Source organism: Melitaea cinxia, chromosome 15 (genome assembly GCF_905220565.1).
Source record: "Melitaea cinxia chromosome 15, ilMelCinx1.1, whole genome shotgun sequence".
NCBI lineage: Eukaryota > Metazoa > Arthropoda > Insecta > Lepidoptera > Nymphalidae > Melitaea > Melitaea cinxia.
Window position 1 is genome coordinate 1,178,614 of NC_059408.1, and position 17,937 is coordinate 1,196,550.

Sequence of the window (17,937 nt, forward strand, 5' to 3'; positions counted from 1 at the left end):
ACAGAAAAGATTCCTACAGCACCTCTCCTTTTATCATGACATACATCGTAGGTCGCTCAATAGTTACGAGGAAAAACTAAAGTATCTTAAACTTCCACCACTTGTGAATCGAAGACGTCTCCACGATCTTGTGTTTCTGCACAAGTTGGTGAATGGTGTCATTGACAGCTCTTACTTATTAAATAAAAAAAATTCATGCCCCTTCAAGAGCAGCAAGACCATCTTCATTTACTCCATTTGTAGAAAAATTCACCTGTACTCGACAGGGACGCCTTTCACCAATTAACAGGCTGATGATGAGTTTTAATTCGTTTTACAAATGTAATTGCAGAAAAAACATTGAAAAAAAAGGTAAAACCCGATTCAAATGTTTCTACTGACATTTTTTCGAGTAACTTATCAATATTTAAATATATAATTGCTGATGATTTTTTTTTAATTGCATGACATAGTTCCTTAATGTTTTTTTTTTTTTTAATTCTCTAATTATTATATATCATTTTTTTTTAATTTATGTAAATAGATTTTCAGAATAGTTTTAAACAGCGATTCATTCATTAATGTTAATTTAATTTTATAATCAAACCATATCAAATTGTTTTTCATTTCAACAGTATAGTCAATTGATCGGGACTTTATTGAACTATATTGGAAGTGTTTTTTTAATGTATTTTAATTAATATTGTTTGTTATAATAATATTTATGTATAAGTGCTTAAATTAATAGAATGAATGTTAAGATAACGCTTACCTTTTATGATACTTTGTTTATGATTATATCTGTCTATTGTCAGTGTCTATCTTGTTGGCGTTAAATAAATAAATAGTAATACAAATTGAAATATATAGAAAATCTTTTTATTTTACAGATTTGAATGGTTACAATTTTCTTGTAGTAAGAACTTTTTTATCAAGATAATTGTTTCAAACATAAAAGTATCAATGTTGTCAATCAGTGTTGCAGCTTAACTAAAACAAAACTCAAGAACAACCTTTCTCAACTCAAACTGCCTAGACCAGAATTAATTTTAATTGAAAGAAATATGTTTTTATTTTAGGACTATATTTTACAGAAAAAATAAAGTGAATGTAAAAACTAATAATAAAATATTATATTTCTCCTTAATCTCCTTCAAAGGAAATGGTTAACTTAAGAAATATACCATTTTAAAACTTTTTATATTTGGATATAAAGAAATTATAGTATTTGTTCTAATTTTTAAATAAGATTTTAAATTTTTTTAACTCTTTCATGAATACGTTAAGGTGAATTTGTATGAAACAAAAATAAAACAAAATAATTTTTATAATATTATTTTAATTAAAGTTACTTCCTCTGTACATTTTGTGGTCTTGCCATGTCCCGGGGGAAGGTACTCTTAGGCGGAGTACGGATACGTCTGTCTTTCTTAGACCTGTTCCGTACTACCTTACTGTGGATAGCACATGACACGCAGTAGTGGAGCTTTGCATACAGCTTCGGGAGCTGGAATGCTGGAAAAATTATTGAAAATTAATTTTATAAATATTTTTCCTTTTATAACTGTACTATCACTTATGGTTATATTCATATTAAATTAAAATCGGTTAGAACACTTCATCTACATACATCTACTACATCTTCATCATACTTCTAGTGCAGCTTTTTTTCCTTTCTCAAGTTAACATTTGCAATAATTATATATTTATGACAACAAATGATTCAGTCTGTAACACACCTGTCCCACAGCTGGGCATAGACCTCTTGCTCTATGTAGGAGTTATGTAAGTAAATAACTATAATTATGGATTAATACCAACATACATAATAGCTATGTACTTTTATAAAGGCCTTTGTAGAGATTTTAAGCGAACAGGTTATTTATTAACGCCAAGTTGCACGAAACATAATTAAAATTTAAGTAGAGATTGAACTAATTTAATCACAAGGATTTCATACAAATCTTGCGACTAAATTAGTTTAACCACTACTTAAATTTTAATTTCTTTTCGTGCAACTCGGTGTATGTATTTTAAATATGCACTATTATTATTTAGATTAATATTTAATGTTTAAATAAATTATTTAATCCACGACTACTTACAAGCATACACGGAGGCCTCGTTGATGTCTCTGACAGCGGCTGCCTCGACAATGTTTCTGATCACAAACTTTTTGATAGCTTTGTCCTTAGGAACGCAACGGGCGCAGTTCGTGCATCTCACAGCCTTTACGTGCCCACGGCCGTGTTTGGCGCGTCCTCCATTACGGCGTTTGCGAGTCTGAAAACAAAATTCCTTACTTGAAGCCACATGTCCACACTACTTGACAATCACCACGCGTCCGAATCATATCGGTATCACTGAAATTCCTTTTAATTCACACTTGCGACGATTTGTATTAGTTTTTCATTAAGTTAATCGAGATTTTGGCAATTTTCTACTAATAATATAAAAGGATATACATTAAAAACTTACGCACCATTTTTATAACCTCCGATACGGTAAACGAAGAACGATGGAAAAGATTCTTTTGATAGAGACAACCAGGAATGAACGGTAAAAAGTTTCCGGTCATAGAGATGACTTTAATGTTTGTATAAATTGTCTATGCCCATGACCAAGAAATTCATTAGATCTATTTATTTTGGAATTAAAACCTTATGCTTGTGCATTAAGTATTACTTTAGATAAATAAAAATTAATAAAAAAACCTATGAAGGCTTTTTTTATACCTATTACGTAGAGAAATAACACGATGATTTTAAAATATTAATTTATTTGTCCATTCATTCATTATGTTTATATTCTTTGCTTGTTATATATTGTCTGTGGTTATTAATTTTTCTAATACGTTTTTGTATATTCTGTCGTCATTTCATTAAAAAAATATTTCATTCAATCGTTGCATGTAACATTATTTTTGTTGCTAAATAGTGTTAGATTTGTATAAATTATATTTGTTCAGCTTTTTTCATGAACTTTTAATATTATAAAATATATTGCTATACTTCAAATTTCATAAATTGTGAAAATATTCGTGTGTCGTCATAGTGATCATATGTGTATATCCATTTTATCATAATCAGGGCTGTAATTTTTTTTTTCAAATTGCGATGTGGCGCAGATAGTAATATTAATAACCGCGTGTGAAATGTCACAACATGGATGCCCAGAGAGACTTTCGAACAGATCGAAGGGCTTTCAGGAAGATGGGACGAGCCAACCCACTATGGAAGTGTTGGTGGAGACCCTTACGGGAACCGCATTTGAAATGACTGTGTCGCCTACCGACACGATATTCGCTATAAAGTCGAAGATATTCAGAGTAGAAGGTAGGTGATCACGTTTAAAATTACACAATCTTATTTCACAGTAAATGACTCGTTTATTATGCGTCATTGCAACAAAAGATATCGTGGCCTAGCGCTGCGTAAATTCAAATAAATACATAATACACCATTAACTAAACCCAAACGTATACATAACACACATTTATCTATTATTAAAACTTATACAAATAAAATAAATAAATTTGGTAGTGAATACACATCATTGTTTAGACCAAACATACGGATATTTGCTTATAGAACAAACAATGGTCACTAACAATTTAGTACAATTGTGTATTTAGTCACATGTAAGTATAAAATTATAATTTAAGTCAGATACAAAGAGTCAAGTGTTTATCAAAATATGTTAAGCTTATTATAATTCATTTCATATCAAGAGAATTGTAATAATAATAATAATAATATTCTTTATTGCACAACATTTAAAGATACAAAGCGCCCATGACTATTAAAAACGTCGGATGTGAAAAACAGAAACTTTACAGGAGAGCGATTCAAAGTGTAAATTGCGTGTATCTTTTTACTTATTTTAAGCAGGATCATGAAATTTTAAAGTATACTGTACAGGCTACTTATGTTTAATATTATTACTAGCCTTTATTTAATGTGTAAATATGAGAAAAGTCACTTGTTACATTTTTAACAGGTTAAGACTAATAGGTACTGATTTGTCAGAAGTACCACAACTAAATAATATATGCATAAAATAAAAAAATTCTCTTCAGCTGATGATAGACTTGGTTATTTGGGAATGTTTTATAAAATAAACAAAAAAGTGCGAATTTGCAGTTCCGACGATGTTAATAGTCACTAGCGAAACAAAAGTAGTACAATCAGAGGAAGATGTACGAAGGCGGTCTTATTGCTAAAAGAGCGATTTCTTCCAGGCAACCTTTGGGTAAAGACAGAAAAGAAATTGTACAAAAATGTTTCCTACTAGATTATCTATTTCCAACTAGACTGTAACAAGTCTATACATATGGCTTCAATCTTACTGGATGCCTATGTTTGTCAGATTTCCGTTTACTTATCTTATGACATAGTATCATGCTTTATTTTTGAAAGCCATTCTCAAACAAATTTTGTAATAGAAAATGAACTTTGAAAATTAGATGGAGAGAAGACCAAGAAAATATTCATCATCATCATTACAGCCTTTACAGTCCACTGCTGGACATAGGCCTCCACAAGTTCGCGCCAAAAATGCGTGAACTCATGTGTATTGCCCATAGTCACCACGCTGGGCAGGCGAGTTGGTGACCGCAGGGCTGGCTTTGTCGCACTGAAGACGCTGCTGCCCGTCTTCGGCCTGTGTATTTCAAAGCCAGCAGTTGGATGGATATCCCGCCACCGGTCGCCTTTTTAAGTTCCAAGGTGGTAGCGGAACCGTGTTATCCCTTAGTCGCCTCTTACGACACCCACGGGAAGAGAGGGGGTGGCCATATTCTTTAGTACCGTAGCCACACAGTAAGAAAATATTAATATTTTAAAACTTATAGACTATTATTCTTACAATAAGAAGTTTGAAGTATTTCTTTTTAAGGGAAACACAACATGCAATAATCAAACAGTAAATATGTAATAAAATATATATAATAAGATAAATTGATATACATTAAAAAAAAAAATATAATTATTTGATAATTTTATATATAAATAGTTTTACTAATACACATCAATAACTTTATGAAAATAACATCTCAACAACTAATTAATCCAGTAAACAATTAGCAATAAACTGATCAATTTAAATCTAAAGGAATGCAAGCCATAAAAGTTATAATAGTGTAATTAATAAATAAAAAAAATCAAAAGTAAATAAGCATTTTTTATACATATATTTTGTTTATCTGTGATAAATGATCATTCACAGGAATTAATACATTTTATATGTAACAGAAGGTCATATATTAATTATGTAAATTATTTAGTAAAAATAAAACTTGATTTGACAACAGATGTTGATTTGTATGCACAAGTCAATCAACTCAAACATGAAACTATACTTAATTACATATTATAATTATCATTTCCTATGGAATACTTTTTATTTATTTATTTATTTATTTATTTTAAATAAATTAAGTTGAACAATATTGCAATAAGGATGTAAAATGTATGGAAAATATGAACATACATTATGCATAGTGTGTATGTAATAAGTGTTTTTTGATTATTCTGACTGGAATTAATATTATTTTTACCAAGCAACATAGGCCATAATAAAATACTTGTGTATAACTCAATATAGTATATAAAAGTGGTTCTAATTGGTTCTGCTAGGTATAGGCATAGCTCTCCTACATGGAGAAAGAGGCATATTATCAGTGGGGTGCTACAGGCAATAGTATTATAAACAGTCCATTTTCAGTTAATTGAATTGTATCTATATTATTAGTTATGAAGAAATTATTTATAAAAATGTCGTATAGTATATGCCTTTGCACAAAGGTCAATACATACATACCATATTTTTGCAAAATTGAATGACTGCCAAAACATGTTTTCAAGTTGTAATGATGTAGTGACAACAAAAATAATCATTAATTTAAAGACAAGGATTGCATAGAAATAAAAGTATTTATTTGTGTAATTTTTGATGTTTTAGTTTCACAATTATTATTTAAACTGCTGTTACTTATGATGATGATGATGATTATCCACGGGCTATTTTCCGCAACTCGAGGTCTTAGTGCGCCTATTTTGCGTGGTAGGCTGGGGGCTTCATTCATGCCAGCCTAGCTCCTTGAGGAAACCTAGCAGACCCCTTGCGTTGCCGACGACTTCCCGGAGCGACCTCGGTGTCCCGAGGTGTATCGCCCTGTAGTTCGCCACACTACCGCATTCCAGCAGGATGTGTGTGGCCGTTTCTTCTGCCTCCATGCACGCTCTGCATAGGGGGCTGTCTGTAACACCTAAGTTGTGTAAGTGTTTGTTGAGCAAGGCATGTCCGGTAAAAGCCCCGACCAGTAGTCGGAGCTGGGCTCTCCCATAGCCGCGAAGTTTGCGGGACAATCCTGGGTTGATCGTCGGAAGAGCTTCCTTGGTCTGCCTGCAGGTGGTTAGGTTTGTCCAATATTCTTGGTGCATTACCTTGGTGTTGTGTCGCAGCTGGCTGCGCAGCCATCCGAAAGGCAGAGGTAGAATGGGTTCGGGTCCGTAGACCCTCATCTCCGATCCATTCCTCGCCAGTCGGTCGGCCGCGTCGTTGCCTCGCGATCCACTGTGGCCCTTTATCCATTGGAGGATAATGGTGTTTGTTTCACTTACCTTCGTCAGAGCTCGATGGCACTCGTATATTAGCCCCGATGTCATAGTGTCGCTCTGTAGGGCTTGCAGGACCGATCTGCTATTGGAAAGAATACGGATTGGAAAACCCTGTACCTCTCTAGCCGTGATCGCTGTTGCAACTGCTGTTACTTAAAATTTCTTTAAAATTTTATCAAAGTATCTCAACCTCTGCAACCAATCTTCGTGCATTCATTATTTAAAATTTATCATCGTTATTCTTTATGAAATAGTATTGGCCATGCAGATGTTTGCCGTGGTCTGGGTGTTTGTGCAGTCCTTGTGGGTCTCTGCACTGTGCCTCGGAGAGTATGTTAGGCAAATGGTCCTGGTTTGTTATCAGGTACATGTGACATCGATTGTTACTTATAGTAGGGAATATACTGGAGCTACATGGTGGATCTGATCCTTCTCCTACATGGGGAAAGAGGCCTAAGCCCACCAGTGGGATATTACAGGCTGCAGTGTATCGTTCTTGTAATTATTTATTTGAAAAAAAAATGCTAATAATTGTTTTATCTCAAACAAAAAAAAAATTCAATTTATAATTTTACATGGACAAGTACTAAAATGAGAACATCCTGAACATAGTCAAAGTACCTAAATTAAATATTAGCTACTCATCAGATTTCACTCTTTAAATGGGACCATGTGTGTAGCACCAGCTTTCGAATACAATAAGAATCAATAAAATTTGGACACCCAGAAAAATGTTGAGTTTAAAACACAAAAATGTACTGTCGAAAATAAAACCTCTTTTTTTGAAGTTTGTTCCAAAAGAGATTAAGAAGGTGCTACATTTTAATTTTTTTAATGGCAATTTAAGTTTGTGTTGTATTAATCAAAGTTGATCTACTTTAGAAATATGGATTATGTATATGCAAATATTGTTATGTGACTATTAACTTAGTAAGCTAGTTAGAGCCAATTGTTCAAATAACTTTAGTCAAATTACCCAACGATTACAGTGTGATTGATTAATATAAAGAAATTTAAATTTGTTTTCGTCCATAAATGCGTGATTTTGCGAAAGGGGGAAGGGTGGAGTTCGGAACATATTACGAAATGTGAGGGGTAGGCTGTAACGAAATATCAAATGTGTTTTTTTTTAAATTAACTACGATGAATAATTTTCGAAAATTTTAATATACTTTGTGCCAAAAAAAAAAATTTCGTGTAATTTTTGGGATTGGGGTTGTCTAAAATCTCACCACATATCAACAGATGCGAGATCTGGAATTAAAAAGTTGATAAAAAAGAAGTTTTACTTCAATAAGTTAGTAAAGGTAGAAAGAGTAAGGTTTATTTGTGTGCGTGTGTGTTTGTGTGTGTGTGTGTGTAGGTGGTGTGTGCTACATAAAAACGTTTTTCAATTTATATTTCAAATAGTAAATTGCTATATAGATTTCCTCATTTGATCGCCACATATGGACACTTGCAGATATTTTATGAATGTTAACAGATATAATTAATTGAACGTGATTCATGCATTTAAAGGTCGAAGAGCAAAAAATACTCCTAGTAATCTATCTTATGCTTGCTATTTCGTTATTTCAAAAAATTAAAATGGAAAGACATTTAATTGTTTATGTTTTTTGTTGCTAAATTCTACACTAAATCTTCAAGAAGTGTTATACTTTTAATTTTTTTAATTAATATCCATTTTGTAATATGGTCTTTTTACATCATTAAAAGTCTTAAGCAAAATAAAATAGTTTTATACACAGGGTTAAAATATTTTTTTTTTTTCATTTATTATTGAAACTAATTTAGTTATTTCGAGTTGGTTTTTTTTTCAAACATCAAAAGAAATGTTGAGATAAATTTTCGGTTTTTAGTAAGAGTGGCATTTTCTTTGGACTTACTCCAATGATATGATTCAGACTACTTTTTGTATGACATCAATTTATCTCGGGTTATTTAGTGATTATACGCTTATTATTTTGTTATTGCTATTTAAATACTGTGATAATTTCACTTTAATGTGTAGAGTAATTTTATATTGGCAGGTGACCTGGCAAACATTTTCCTGTCTTGTAAAACTATCAAAATGCGTGAAGTTTTTATAGTTGGGACAGTTTGCTGAAATTTTTCAATTTTCTTGTTTTCTTTATAAGAACCTTCTGTAAAGTATTAAAGAACTAAGAAAATATTGAAATTTGTAGAGTCGTTCTTAAATCATAGTTTGACTAAGAGTGACCTAGTCTACCTGACTAAGTTGATTAGAGTTCAGCCTTTCGATTAAAAACACATTACTCATTATCACATATGGTAATTGACGTAAATGTTTGCAACACTGTAGTTGATCTAAGAAAGTATATTCAGTATTACATCCTGTGTGTGTGGTGCGTCAGGCATCCCGGTGTCGCAACAACACCTGCTGTACAACCTACGCGAGCTCGACGACGCGCGCTCTCTCCGCGACCACGCCGTGGGGGACGGCGCGAGACTCCGCCTCGTGCTGGGGCTCCGCGGCGGGCCCGTGTCCACGCGCCGCCTGCCGCCCGCCGACCCGCTGCGCGACATCGAGCGCCTGCTCTACCCCGCGCGCTCCGACGAGTGAGTGCACTCTTTCTCTGACTCACTCACTCACTCAATCAATCATTCACTCACTCGCATGCTGTATCACTCATGTGTATTGTGCATTGTGCTCGACGAACTGACTAGCGACATTGGTGGTCTTACTAAATTTGTAGAGAACAAAAATATTTGCTAATACAGTCTGTTTTTTCTTTACTTAAATAGTTGAAAGTGCAGATTTTTCCATCCATGCAGTATTTCAGAAAAATAAAGAATATATATAAAAGTAAAAGATTTTTAAAATCAATTCAATTATCCCTAACGCAAGCAAATTCCTCTTTACAATAACAGTATAAGTAACTGTACCAATAAAAAAAATTTTCCCAAATGCAACAACAAAGGAAATGAAACATTTCCTCATTATGTACCATCACAATAGGCGCTTTGTTTTCCTAAAAATAGAAATTATTGGATAATTTCAGAGTCATTGTCACAAAGTTAAAAATACAATAATTATGTGGATTAGTTTTCTAAAAAACCCTTCTAGCTGACCTTCGTAATGTTTTCCTAGATCTGTATGTACAGTAAATCTATTTTGATAGTTTCCTTGTTATATTAATTAATAAATACAAGTTTTTGTCCTTTCACATTATATTTATTTTTTTATAAATATTAAGGTACTAGTATAATTCATTGAACAGAAAACTAATATAAGATAAGGGAACATACTCATACTACGCGACCTGTTTTGACAGTTTTTTAACCTCTTACTCCCCCTTGGTGACTATCCGTAATATTTGCAAGGCTATATATATTTATGTATCATACTGTAAATACATAGCCAGTACATATTATCAAAATAGTGAATCATCGTTGTCATTTGGCTGCGTTTCTTGACTTGGTATATGGTGTGCATGTTTCAGTGAGGAGGAGCGCGGCTGCAAGGCCACGGTGTTGGTGTTCCGCGAGGGCGAGCGCGTCAACCTCGTGCGCGTGCGCGAGAACCGCGACGGCACCTACTCGCCGCTCGAGCGCGCCAAATGTTAGTACCATCTGCCCACTTACTCTCTCGTCTCCCCCCTCTCTTTCCTTCTCTCTCTCTCTCTCTCCCCTCTCACTCCTCTCTTTTTCTCTCCCCTCTCACTCCTCTCTCTCTCTTTCTCTCTCTTTCTCTCTCTCTTTCTCTCTCTCTTTCTCTCTCTCTTTCTCTCTCTCTTTCTCTCTCTCTTTCTCTCTCTCTCTTTCTCTCTCTCTTTCTCTCTCTCTTTCTCTCTCTCTTTCTCTCTTTCTCTCCCTTTCTCTTTCTCCCTCCCTCTTCCCCTTCCTCTTTTCTATCTAATTTTTTCCCCACCTTGCTTCAACGTGAGCTTTACCCGCAATGAGTATCCCCATTCGATGTAAAAAAGTCATCAAGATATTGGATACCAAGAACTCTTGGCTCCATCGATTTTTGCTTTCCCGCTTCTCATTTCATCCTGTTGAGGTCAACCTTTAGTTGTGTTATACAGTACAATATTAATTATACATAATAACACACTGCTACTCTATTCTTAATAATGATTCATTTTTTAGTTTGGTTTTCGATATAACTTTTTTGATAACTAACACATTGAACCACCCGTCCGTTTGTTCCCGCTCATAAATGATGACACTCCCTGTCGCAGTCCCGGCCGAGCCGGCGGCTGGGCGCGCGGACGAGGCGGGCGCGCGGCGCGACAACGCCGTGACGCTCGGCAAGATGCTGGAGCTGCGGCGGCGCATGGAGGCGCTGGCCGTGCGCCGGCCCGCGCCCGCGCCGCGCGCGCGCAGCGAGGAGGCGCTGGCGGCGCCGCGCCTGCTGGACGCCGGCTGCGGCTGCGGCGTGCTGCTGCCCGCGCGCGCCGCCTCCGACCGCTCCATCGACGGCTCGCTCGTCGAGGTGAATCATACTCGCACACTCGCAGTGATACAATCATACTTGCACACTCGCAGTGACACGGCCACACTCGCACTCGCAGCGACACAGTCACACTTGTTCGCACGCAGTGACACAATCACACTCGCACACTCGCAGCGACACAATCATACTAGCACACTCGCAGTGACACAGTCACACTCGCTCGCATGCAGTGACACAATCACACTCGCAGTGACACAATCATATTCGCACACTCGCAGTGACACAATCACACTCGCACACTCGCAGTGACACAATCATACTCACAAACTCAGTGACACAATCATATTCGCACACTCGCAGTGACACAATCACACTCGCACACTCGCAGTGACACAATCATACTCACAAACTCGGTGACACAATCATACTCGCACACTCGCAGTGACACAATCATACTGACAAACTCAGTGACACAATCACACTCGCACACTCGCAGTGACACAATCACACTCGCAAACTCAGTGACACAATCATACTCGCACACTCACAGTGACACAATCACACTCGCACACTCGCAGTGACACAATCACACTCGCACACTCGCAGTGACACAATCACACTCGCACACTCGCAGCGACACAATCACACTCGTACACTCGCAGTGACACAATCACACTCGCATACTCGCAGTGACACAATCATGCTCGCACACTCGCAGTGACACAATCACACTCGCACACTCGCAGTGACACAATCACACTCGCACACTCGCAGCGACACAATCACACTCGTACACTCGCAGTGACACAATCACACTCGCATACTCGTAGTGACACAATCATGCTCGCACACTCGCAGTGACACAATAATACTCGCACACTCGCACTGACATAATCATCCTCGCACACTCGCACTGACACAATCATACTCGCTCGCACGCAGTGACACAATCACACTCGCTCGCACGCAGTGACACAATCGCACTCGCATAGCGCAGTCACATTCACACGTATACAATCATACAATTACACTCGTCCTCCGACACGCTCATGTATCGCTCCCCCCGCCCGCAGTCGCTGTCGTCGGAGCGCCTGTCGCGGCTCCCCGGCGCGGCGGGCGCGCTGCTGCCCGACGAGCCCGCCATCCTCGAGGAGTGCGACGACCACGCGCCGCTCGCCGCCGACCTGCCGCGCGACCTCGGTGAGTCCCGCGCTCGCCGCACCTTACACCACCTGCCCCGCGTCACACTCGCCTCGTACGTGCTGAGGATTGGGGTCAAAATCGAGCGACACGATTGGGAAGTATCTCGACCTTTTAGAAAACACAGTTAAATAAAACCGCTTCCAAGTAATGTTGTGTTCCGGTGGTGAGTAAGGTGGTCAGGACTCGTAGGGGGATTGCGGGTAGGGTTCGAAGACGCAAGTGTTGAGATAATTAATTCATCCATTACATGCTTTACGCTTCAGCCTGTAATATCCCATTGCTGAGCACACATAGGCCTCTTTCCCCTTGTAGGAGAAGGATTCGAGCTTCATCTACCACGCTGCGTCAATGCGTGTCGGCGAATATATTCCCTATTATGAGTAACGATCGCTATCGTTCATGATAACGACTGGGACCGACGACTTAATGTGTTCTCCGAGACACGGTGGGGAGACTCACAAAGACTGCATAAACACCCAGACCACGGCACACATCTGTATGGCTGTACGTCACAATTATTGGAACTGGCATAGTTTAAGAAAAAAATGTAACTAGCAAAAACACGGACTGTCTAAATAATAATAATAAGTAATAAATAATCATTATTATTTATTTATTTACTTATTTATGGCTCATTTAATGAATCGATTTTATTATTTTTAATCCAAATTTTTTAAGAGTCATCGGTCGAGATAGAAATTTGTGTATTTTATGCTCAGAAGTGATCCTAATCATTATCATCATTACAGCCTATACAGTCCACTGCTGGACATAGGCCTCCACAAGTTTACGCCAAAAATAACGTGAACTCACGTGTTTTGCCCATAGTCACCACGCTGGGCAGGCGGGTTGGTGACCGCAGGGCTGGCTTTGTCGCACCGAGTGATCCTAAACCTTATATAAAAAATCTAGACCGGTAATTTGAGTTGAGGTTGATCAAAAAAAATCGGCAATTTGTACTGAATCTGTACGTGGAGATCGACTGACATCGACGACAGCTAACGAGACATTGTTGCAGGTGCTCGCGGCTTCGGCTCCAGCGTGGCGCTGGCGCCGCCCGCGCACCGGCGCGCGCGCTTCTCCTGCTCCACGCCCGACCTCGGCCAGCTGCAGCGCAACAGGTGGGCGCGGCTACCCGGGAGCTCGGGGCCGGATTCGTATTCCACTTGAAAACAATATTATTTAGTATTTAGAGCCCCAGTCGGTCTGCTTCAGATTTCGAACTGGATATTATTTAACTGAGGTAGGGCACAGCAGGAATTTCCTGCTCAAAATATGGAGCAGCCCGACTGGGGTAGTACCTCGATCTTACAGAAGATCACAGCTAAATAATACTGCTTTCAAGCAGTATTGTGTTCCTGTTGGTGAGTAAGGTGACCAGAGCTCCTGGGGGGATTGGGGATTGGGTCGGCAACGGGCTTGCGATGCTTCTGGTGTTGCAGGCGTCTATAATCTACGGCAATCGCTTACCATCAGGTGAGCCGTACGCTTGTTTGTCGAACTAGTGGTATATATATAAAAAAAAGAATACTCGTTGGTATTCCAGGATGCTGCCCGCGCTGAGCCGCCACCGCAACCGCGAGCACCTGCACCTGAGCGACGACGGGCTGGACCTGCGGCCCGCGCCCGCCCCGCCCGCCCCCGCCGCCCCGCCCGCCCCGCGCCGCTGCCAGCTGTGCCGGCGCCGCCTGAGCGTGGCCACGGCGCACCGCTGCCGCTGCGGCGGCGCCTACTGCGCGCCGCACCGCTACGCCGAGGTGCACGGCTGCTGCTACGACTACAAGGCCGAGGCGCGCGCCCCGCCCGCCGCGCTCGCCGACCGCAAGCTGCCCAAGATATAGGCCGCCCGCCGTCGACACCGTCACAACCCATTCGAAAAACACTCAGCCGCACTCCGAGATATAGACAGGACGGCTCTAGCCCGCACTTACCACTGTGTTTCTATTAAAAAAAAGATCAGCGCCCAGGTGCGGGACACCGTCGGTACCGTCGCAGCCCATTCGAAAAACACTCAGCCGCACTCCGAGATATAGACGGGACGGCTCTAGCCCGCTCTTAACACTGTGGCTTTCTATTAAAAAAAAATTAGCGCCCAGGTGCGGTTTTAAATTAAAACGTAAAATGCGGCACCCCTGACGCCGTCGACACCGTCGATAGCGTCACAACCCATTCGAAAATCAATCAGCCGCACTCCGAAATATAGACGGGACGGCTCTAGCCCACACTTAACACTGTGGCTTTCTATTAGAAAAAAAAGATCAGCGCCCGCAGTTTTCAATTAAAACGTAAAATGCGGCACCCCTGACGCCGTCGACACCGTCGATAGCGTCGCAGCCCGTTCGAAAAACACTCAGCCGCACTCCAAGATATAGAGGGACGGCTCTAGCCCGCTCTTAACACTGTGGCTTTCTATTAAAAAAAAAATCAGCGCCTGCAGTTTTAAATTAAAACGTAAAATACGGCGCCCCTGACGCCCAGCGCCTACAGTATAGGTAGAGCCACCCCTGCACACACGTACACACAACAAGCACGGATCTAAACTGACAGTCTCGATCGGTGTTGCAACACCGAATAAAAACTATTTGAGTGGCTACTAAAATATCATTTACATATCTAATCTGTGTACAGATTTTCTGGTTAAAAAAAATGAAGAGATCGTCTCTTTAGAGCCGTTCGTGTGATTATAATGGGTTAAAAATAATATTGATAAAGCATAATTTAAATCGTATAGAAATTAAAAATTAATTTGTGAAATGAAACTTTGACCATAGTAAAACTTACATAGATGATCCTTTAAAAAATACGATAATGACAAAGAACAAAGTCTTTCCACTGTATGTTTCCCCATACCTAGAGAAAAGAAATATATTATTAAACCAATAAACTATTTCTCAATATTCAAGAGAAACGTAACTGCTATATCTATAATATTTATATATCGTTGAAGAGAAGCGGCTGTCAAAAAATATTCGAATCAAAGAATTCTAAACCAGTGGTTAGTTATTGAAAACTCTCACTATCAAAAAAAAAAAAGAACTTGCTATCTCAAATCCTAATTTACTCATTTTGATTTTTTTTAAGCTACCATTGAAACAAAAATTGTTATGGTGGTCAATATGTTTACTAGCTTGATATAAAACAATATGGATACCAATTTTAGGCTAAAATATTGTTCTAGATTAAGGTGTAACAATGAAAGTCTAACTATTTCGCCCGTTTTCAAAATTAAAATGTATTAAGTTACATTGACGAAATTAGCCATCAAACATGTATTTCCAAACAAAATAACAAGATTTTTACCGTGATTTGAGCATTTTAACAAACGAAATTACGAAATTATCAAATGTCTAAAAATTTTACGGAGAGTGTCATCTCGACCGCACCGATCAATCTTTGTGTACTCTCAACTCTAAATCTTCTCTATTAGCATGTTTTATTTTTATTTTTCTAATAGCGATAGTTTTCACCGATTACCCCACGAGTCGTCCACTTATATTTGTTCTGTGTAAAGTATACAATTCCGTCGGGACGGTGTCGATAGCTGTAGATATTAATGTCAAGTGTCTTACTCATTTCTTTCATTAAAATTTTATGTCAAAGGTTTTTTCTTTTCTTTGTAAAGCGGTTGCACGGGTATCTTTCTGCACGCTCACTAATCATTTTCCTGTGAATATTAACTTGAAACTGTAAAGATTCGACAAAAGAATGTTTAAAAAATTACAATACTAACATGTAGTTTATTGTTTTTTTGTTTTTAACAGGAAAACAGTTTGGAAAGATAACTGTGTGATGAGGTTATTGCCATGTAATATTATACTATAATCTTTATGTAATCTTCGGGACGGAAAGTTGTAAGTAAATTACACATTGAACGTCTTCAGTTGTTTCGAGTGTCTGGATATATTTGTCTTCGGTCGGACACTCGCTCGATTTTATTTTCTAAAAATTGTAGCGAGTCCGTCGGTGTTGAACGAATTGTGATATAATTGACCTAAATTAAGATTAAAGAAATGTTAAAAATCATCTGCCATGTGTGTTTTCGTAATTAAAAATAATTGAAAAAAAAAATGATCAAAAAGAAAAAAATATATATAAATAGATAATAATTGTTACAATACTTCGCCCTTACTCGTCGAAGGTGCTTTGTTTGTGCTAGAACACTTATTTCTATTCTTTTGTTCTATATTATTGTAATGTTAGATTAATTGCTTGTAATTATTATAATTGAGGCGCCCCCTGGACAAGTGGCCACACCCACGTAAGTATAAATATCTAAATTACCATAACTCCCTTTTTATCGTAATTTTTGACGTCCAAAACTATTTCAGTTTAAAATTAAAATGCCATCTACCAAGATGCAGTGAAAATCTGTGATTTGGTAAAATCTAAATATATGCTTTTGTGTTTGGCCACTTTTTCGCTCGCCTCCCTGTAGCGGTGTGCAGTATGCCGAGCGTGTCGCACGCGTGTCGCACACGTGTCGCACGCGTGTCGCACACGTGTCGCACGCGTGTCGCACACAGCGCGCTGTCCGCTCCGGTGCCGAATGCGCCAAATTTATACGTTATCTGTGGTATACTTTTGTGGTTTAATTACATTTTAGATAATTCATGATTTGTATTCGTTTAGTATCTATTCTTTTTGGTATCGAGTAAATTTATTTTTGTAACATGTATTATAATTTTTACTAACCGTTGTAGAGTGATGGAGGCGAATCGATAAATTGTCACGCTTCGAAAGGTTGCTGTTATTAAAAATATATTTTGTATAAAAAAAATATATTTTGAATTGTAAACCCAGTTAAGCGATTTTTTTTTCGACTTGCTCATCCTGAGGCAACAGAAGAGTTCCTATTCCGTAACTAAATTGTCCACATGATGCTTGTTCAATGGTATCGAGAAAGAATTTAATGTTGTTTATTGAATATTCACGATTTAATGTAACACAGTTGTTGACAAATGTACAATTTATTAAATTATACTTTATATTTGGGGCATTCGACTATTCCTTGAGTAATATTTAATGAAATTCTAAATAATAATAAAAAAAAAAATATTTAAAAAATTTCTGTACGTGGTTAGGACTGCCATTTTTCGACATGACATCACAAAAGTACACATTGTTAATAACTTCGCTATTATAAATTAAATATTAAATTCAAAAGAAAATTAATTAATTTTTGATATATTACGTTTTTCTTATTGTTAGTTGAAGCTAAAACTTAAAAAATGAATACACTCGCAAGGTGGCAACCCTAACTTATTTAAACTACAAAAAAATATATTGATATTAAAACCCAATACGGTTTATGGGATTGTTGATATAATCGTTGATAGTTGCGTATAGGAATCGTCTAGTACCTCGTAAAATGACCCTTTTCACTCATGTATAAAGTTCATAATGGTCCGTTCGTCGCCACAATGTCTTATAGTATTTTTATGTTAATAGTTACACATCTGATAATAGTTTTGGCTGACTTCGAAAATAAACATTGAAAATGCGTAAGCGTGATGTCATCTTTTTTATTTTATAAAATATACATTATTAGGTACTGGTTTTTAACACTATACAATTGTTTTATTTACACAATAATCAACTGATACCTTAAACATTAAAATTCAACATTTACAAACAAATAAAACTTAATATAATTATAACAATTATAAATATAATCAGAGTAACATCATTTTTGTCGATTTAATAATATTGGCACAC

At 37.7% G+C, this 17,937-nt stretch overlaps 2 protein-coding genes across 2 annotated transcripts; one reads left to right on the forward strand and one right to left on the reverse strand.

The window, feature by feature from the left end:
* Positions 1-1,301: 1,301 nt before the first annotated feature.
* Positions 1,302-2,572, reverse strand: LOC123660300 (40S ribosomal protein S26). The gene is made up of 3 exons (XM_045595403.1): positions 2,462-2,572; positions 2,085-2,262; positions 1,302-1,494 (listed from the first exon to the last, which is right to left on the reverse strand). The coding sequence occupies exons 1-3, from the start codon at positions 2,555-2,557 to the stop codon at positions 1,328-1,330; spliced, it is 441 nt and encodes a 146-aa protein (XP_045451359.1). The 5' UTR covers positions 2,558-2,572; the 3' UTR covers positions 1,302-1,327.
* Positions 2,573-3,086: 514 nt separating this feature from the next.
* On the forward strand, positions 3,087-17,733 carry LOC123660562 (AN1-type zinc finger protein 4-like). Its single transcript, XM_045595619.1, has 7 exons — positions 3,087-3,314; positions 8,975-9,179; positions 10,064-10,182; positions 10,805-11,058; positions 12,093-12,219; positions 13,241-13,343; positions 13,769-17,733. Exons 1-7 carry the CDS (start codon positions 3,134-3,136, stop codon positions 14,061-14,063), a joined length of 1,284 nt encoding a protein of 427 aa, XP_045451575.1. The 5' UTR covers positions 3,087-3,133; the 3' UTR covers positions 14,064-17,733.
* The last annotated feature ends 204 nt before the right edge of the window (positions 17,734-17,937 follow it).

Excerpts from the sequence above, each read along its gene's own strand:
- LOC123660300 (XM_045595403.1), bottom strand. The coding sequence starts at position 2,557 with ATGACCGGAAACTTTTTACCGTTCATTCCTGGTTGTCTCTATCAAAAG. Across the intron at positions 2,263-2,461 it reads TATCGGAGGTTATAAAAATG|ACTCGCAAACGCCGTAATGG; the intron begins GTGCGTAAGTTT and ends TTTTGTTTTCAG. Across the intron at positions 1,495-2,084 it reads CGAGGCCTCCGTGTATGCTT|CATTCCAGCTCCCGAAGCTG; the intron begins GTAAGTAGTCGT and ends TAATTTTTCCAG.
- LOC123660562 (XM_045595619.1), top strand. The coding sequence starts at position 3,134 with ATGTCACAACATGGATGCCCAGAGAGACTTTCGAACAGATCGAAGGGC. Across the intron at positions 12,220-13,240 it reads CGACCTGCCGCGCGACCTCG|GTGCTCGCGGCTTCGGCTCC; the intron begins GTGAGTCCCGCG and ends ACATTGTTGCAG. Across the intron at positions 13,344-13,768 it reads GGCCAGCTGCAGCGCAACAG|GATGCTGCCCGCGCTGAGCC; the intron begins GTGGGCGCGGCT and ends TTGGTATTCCAG.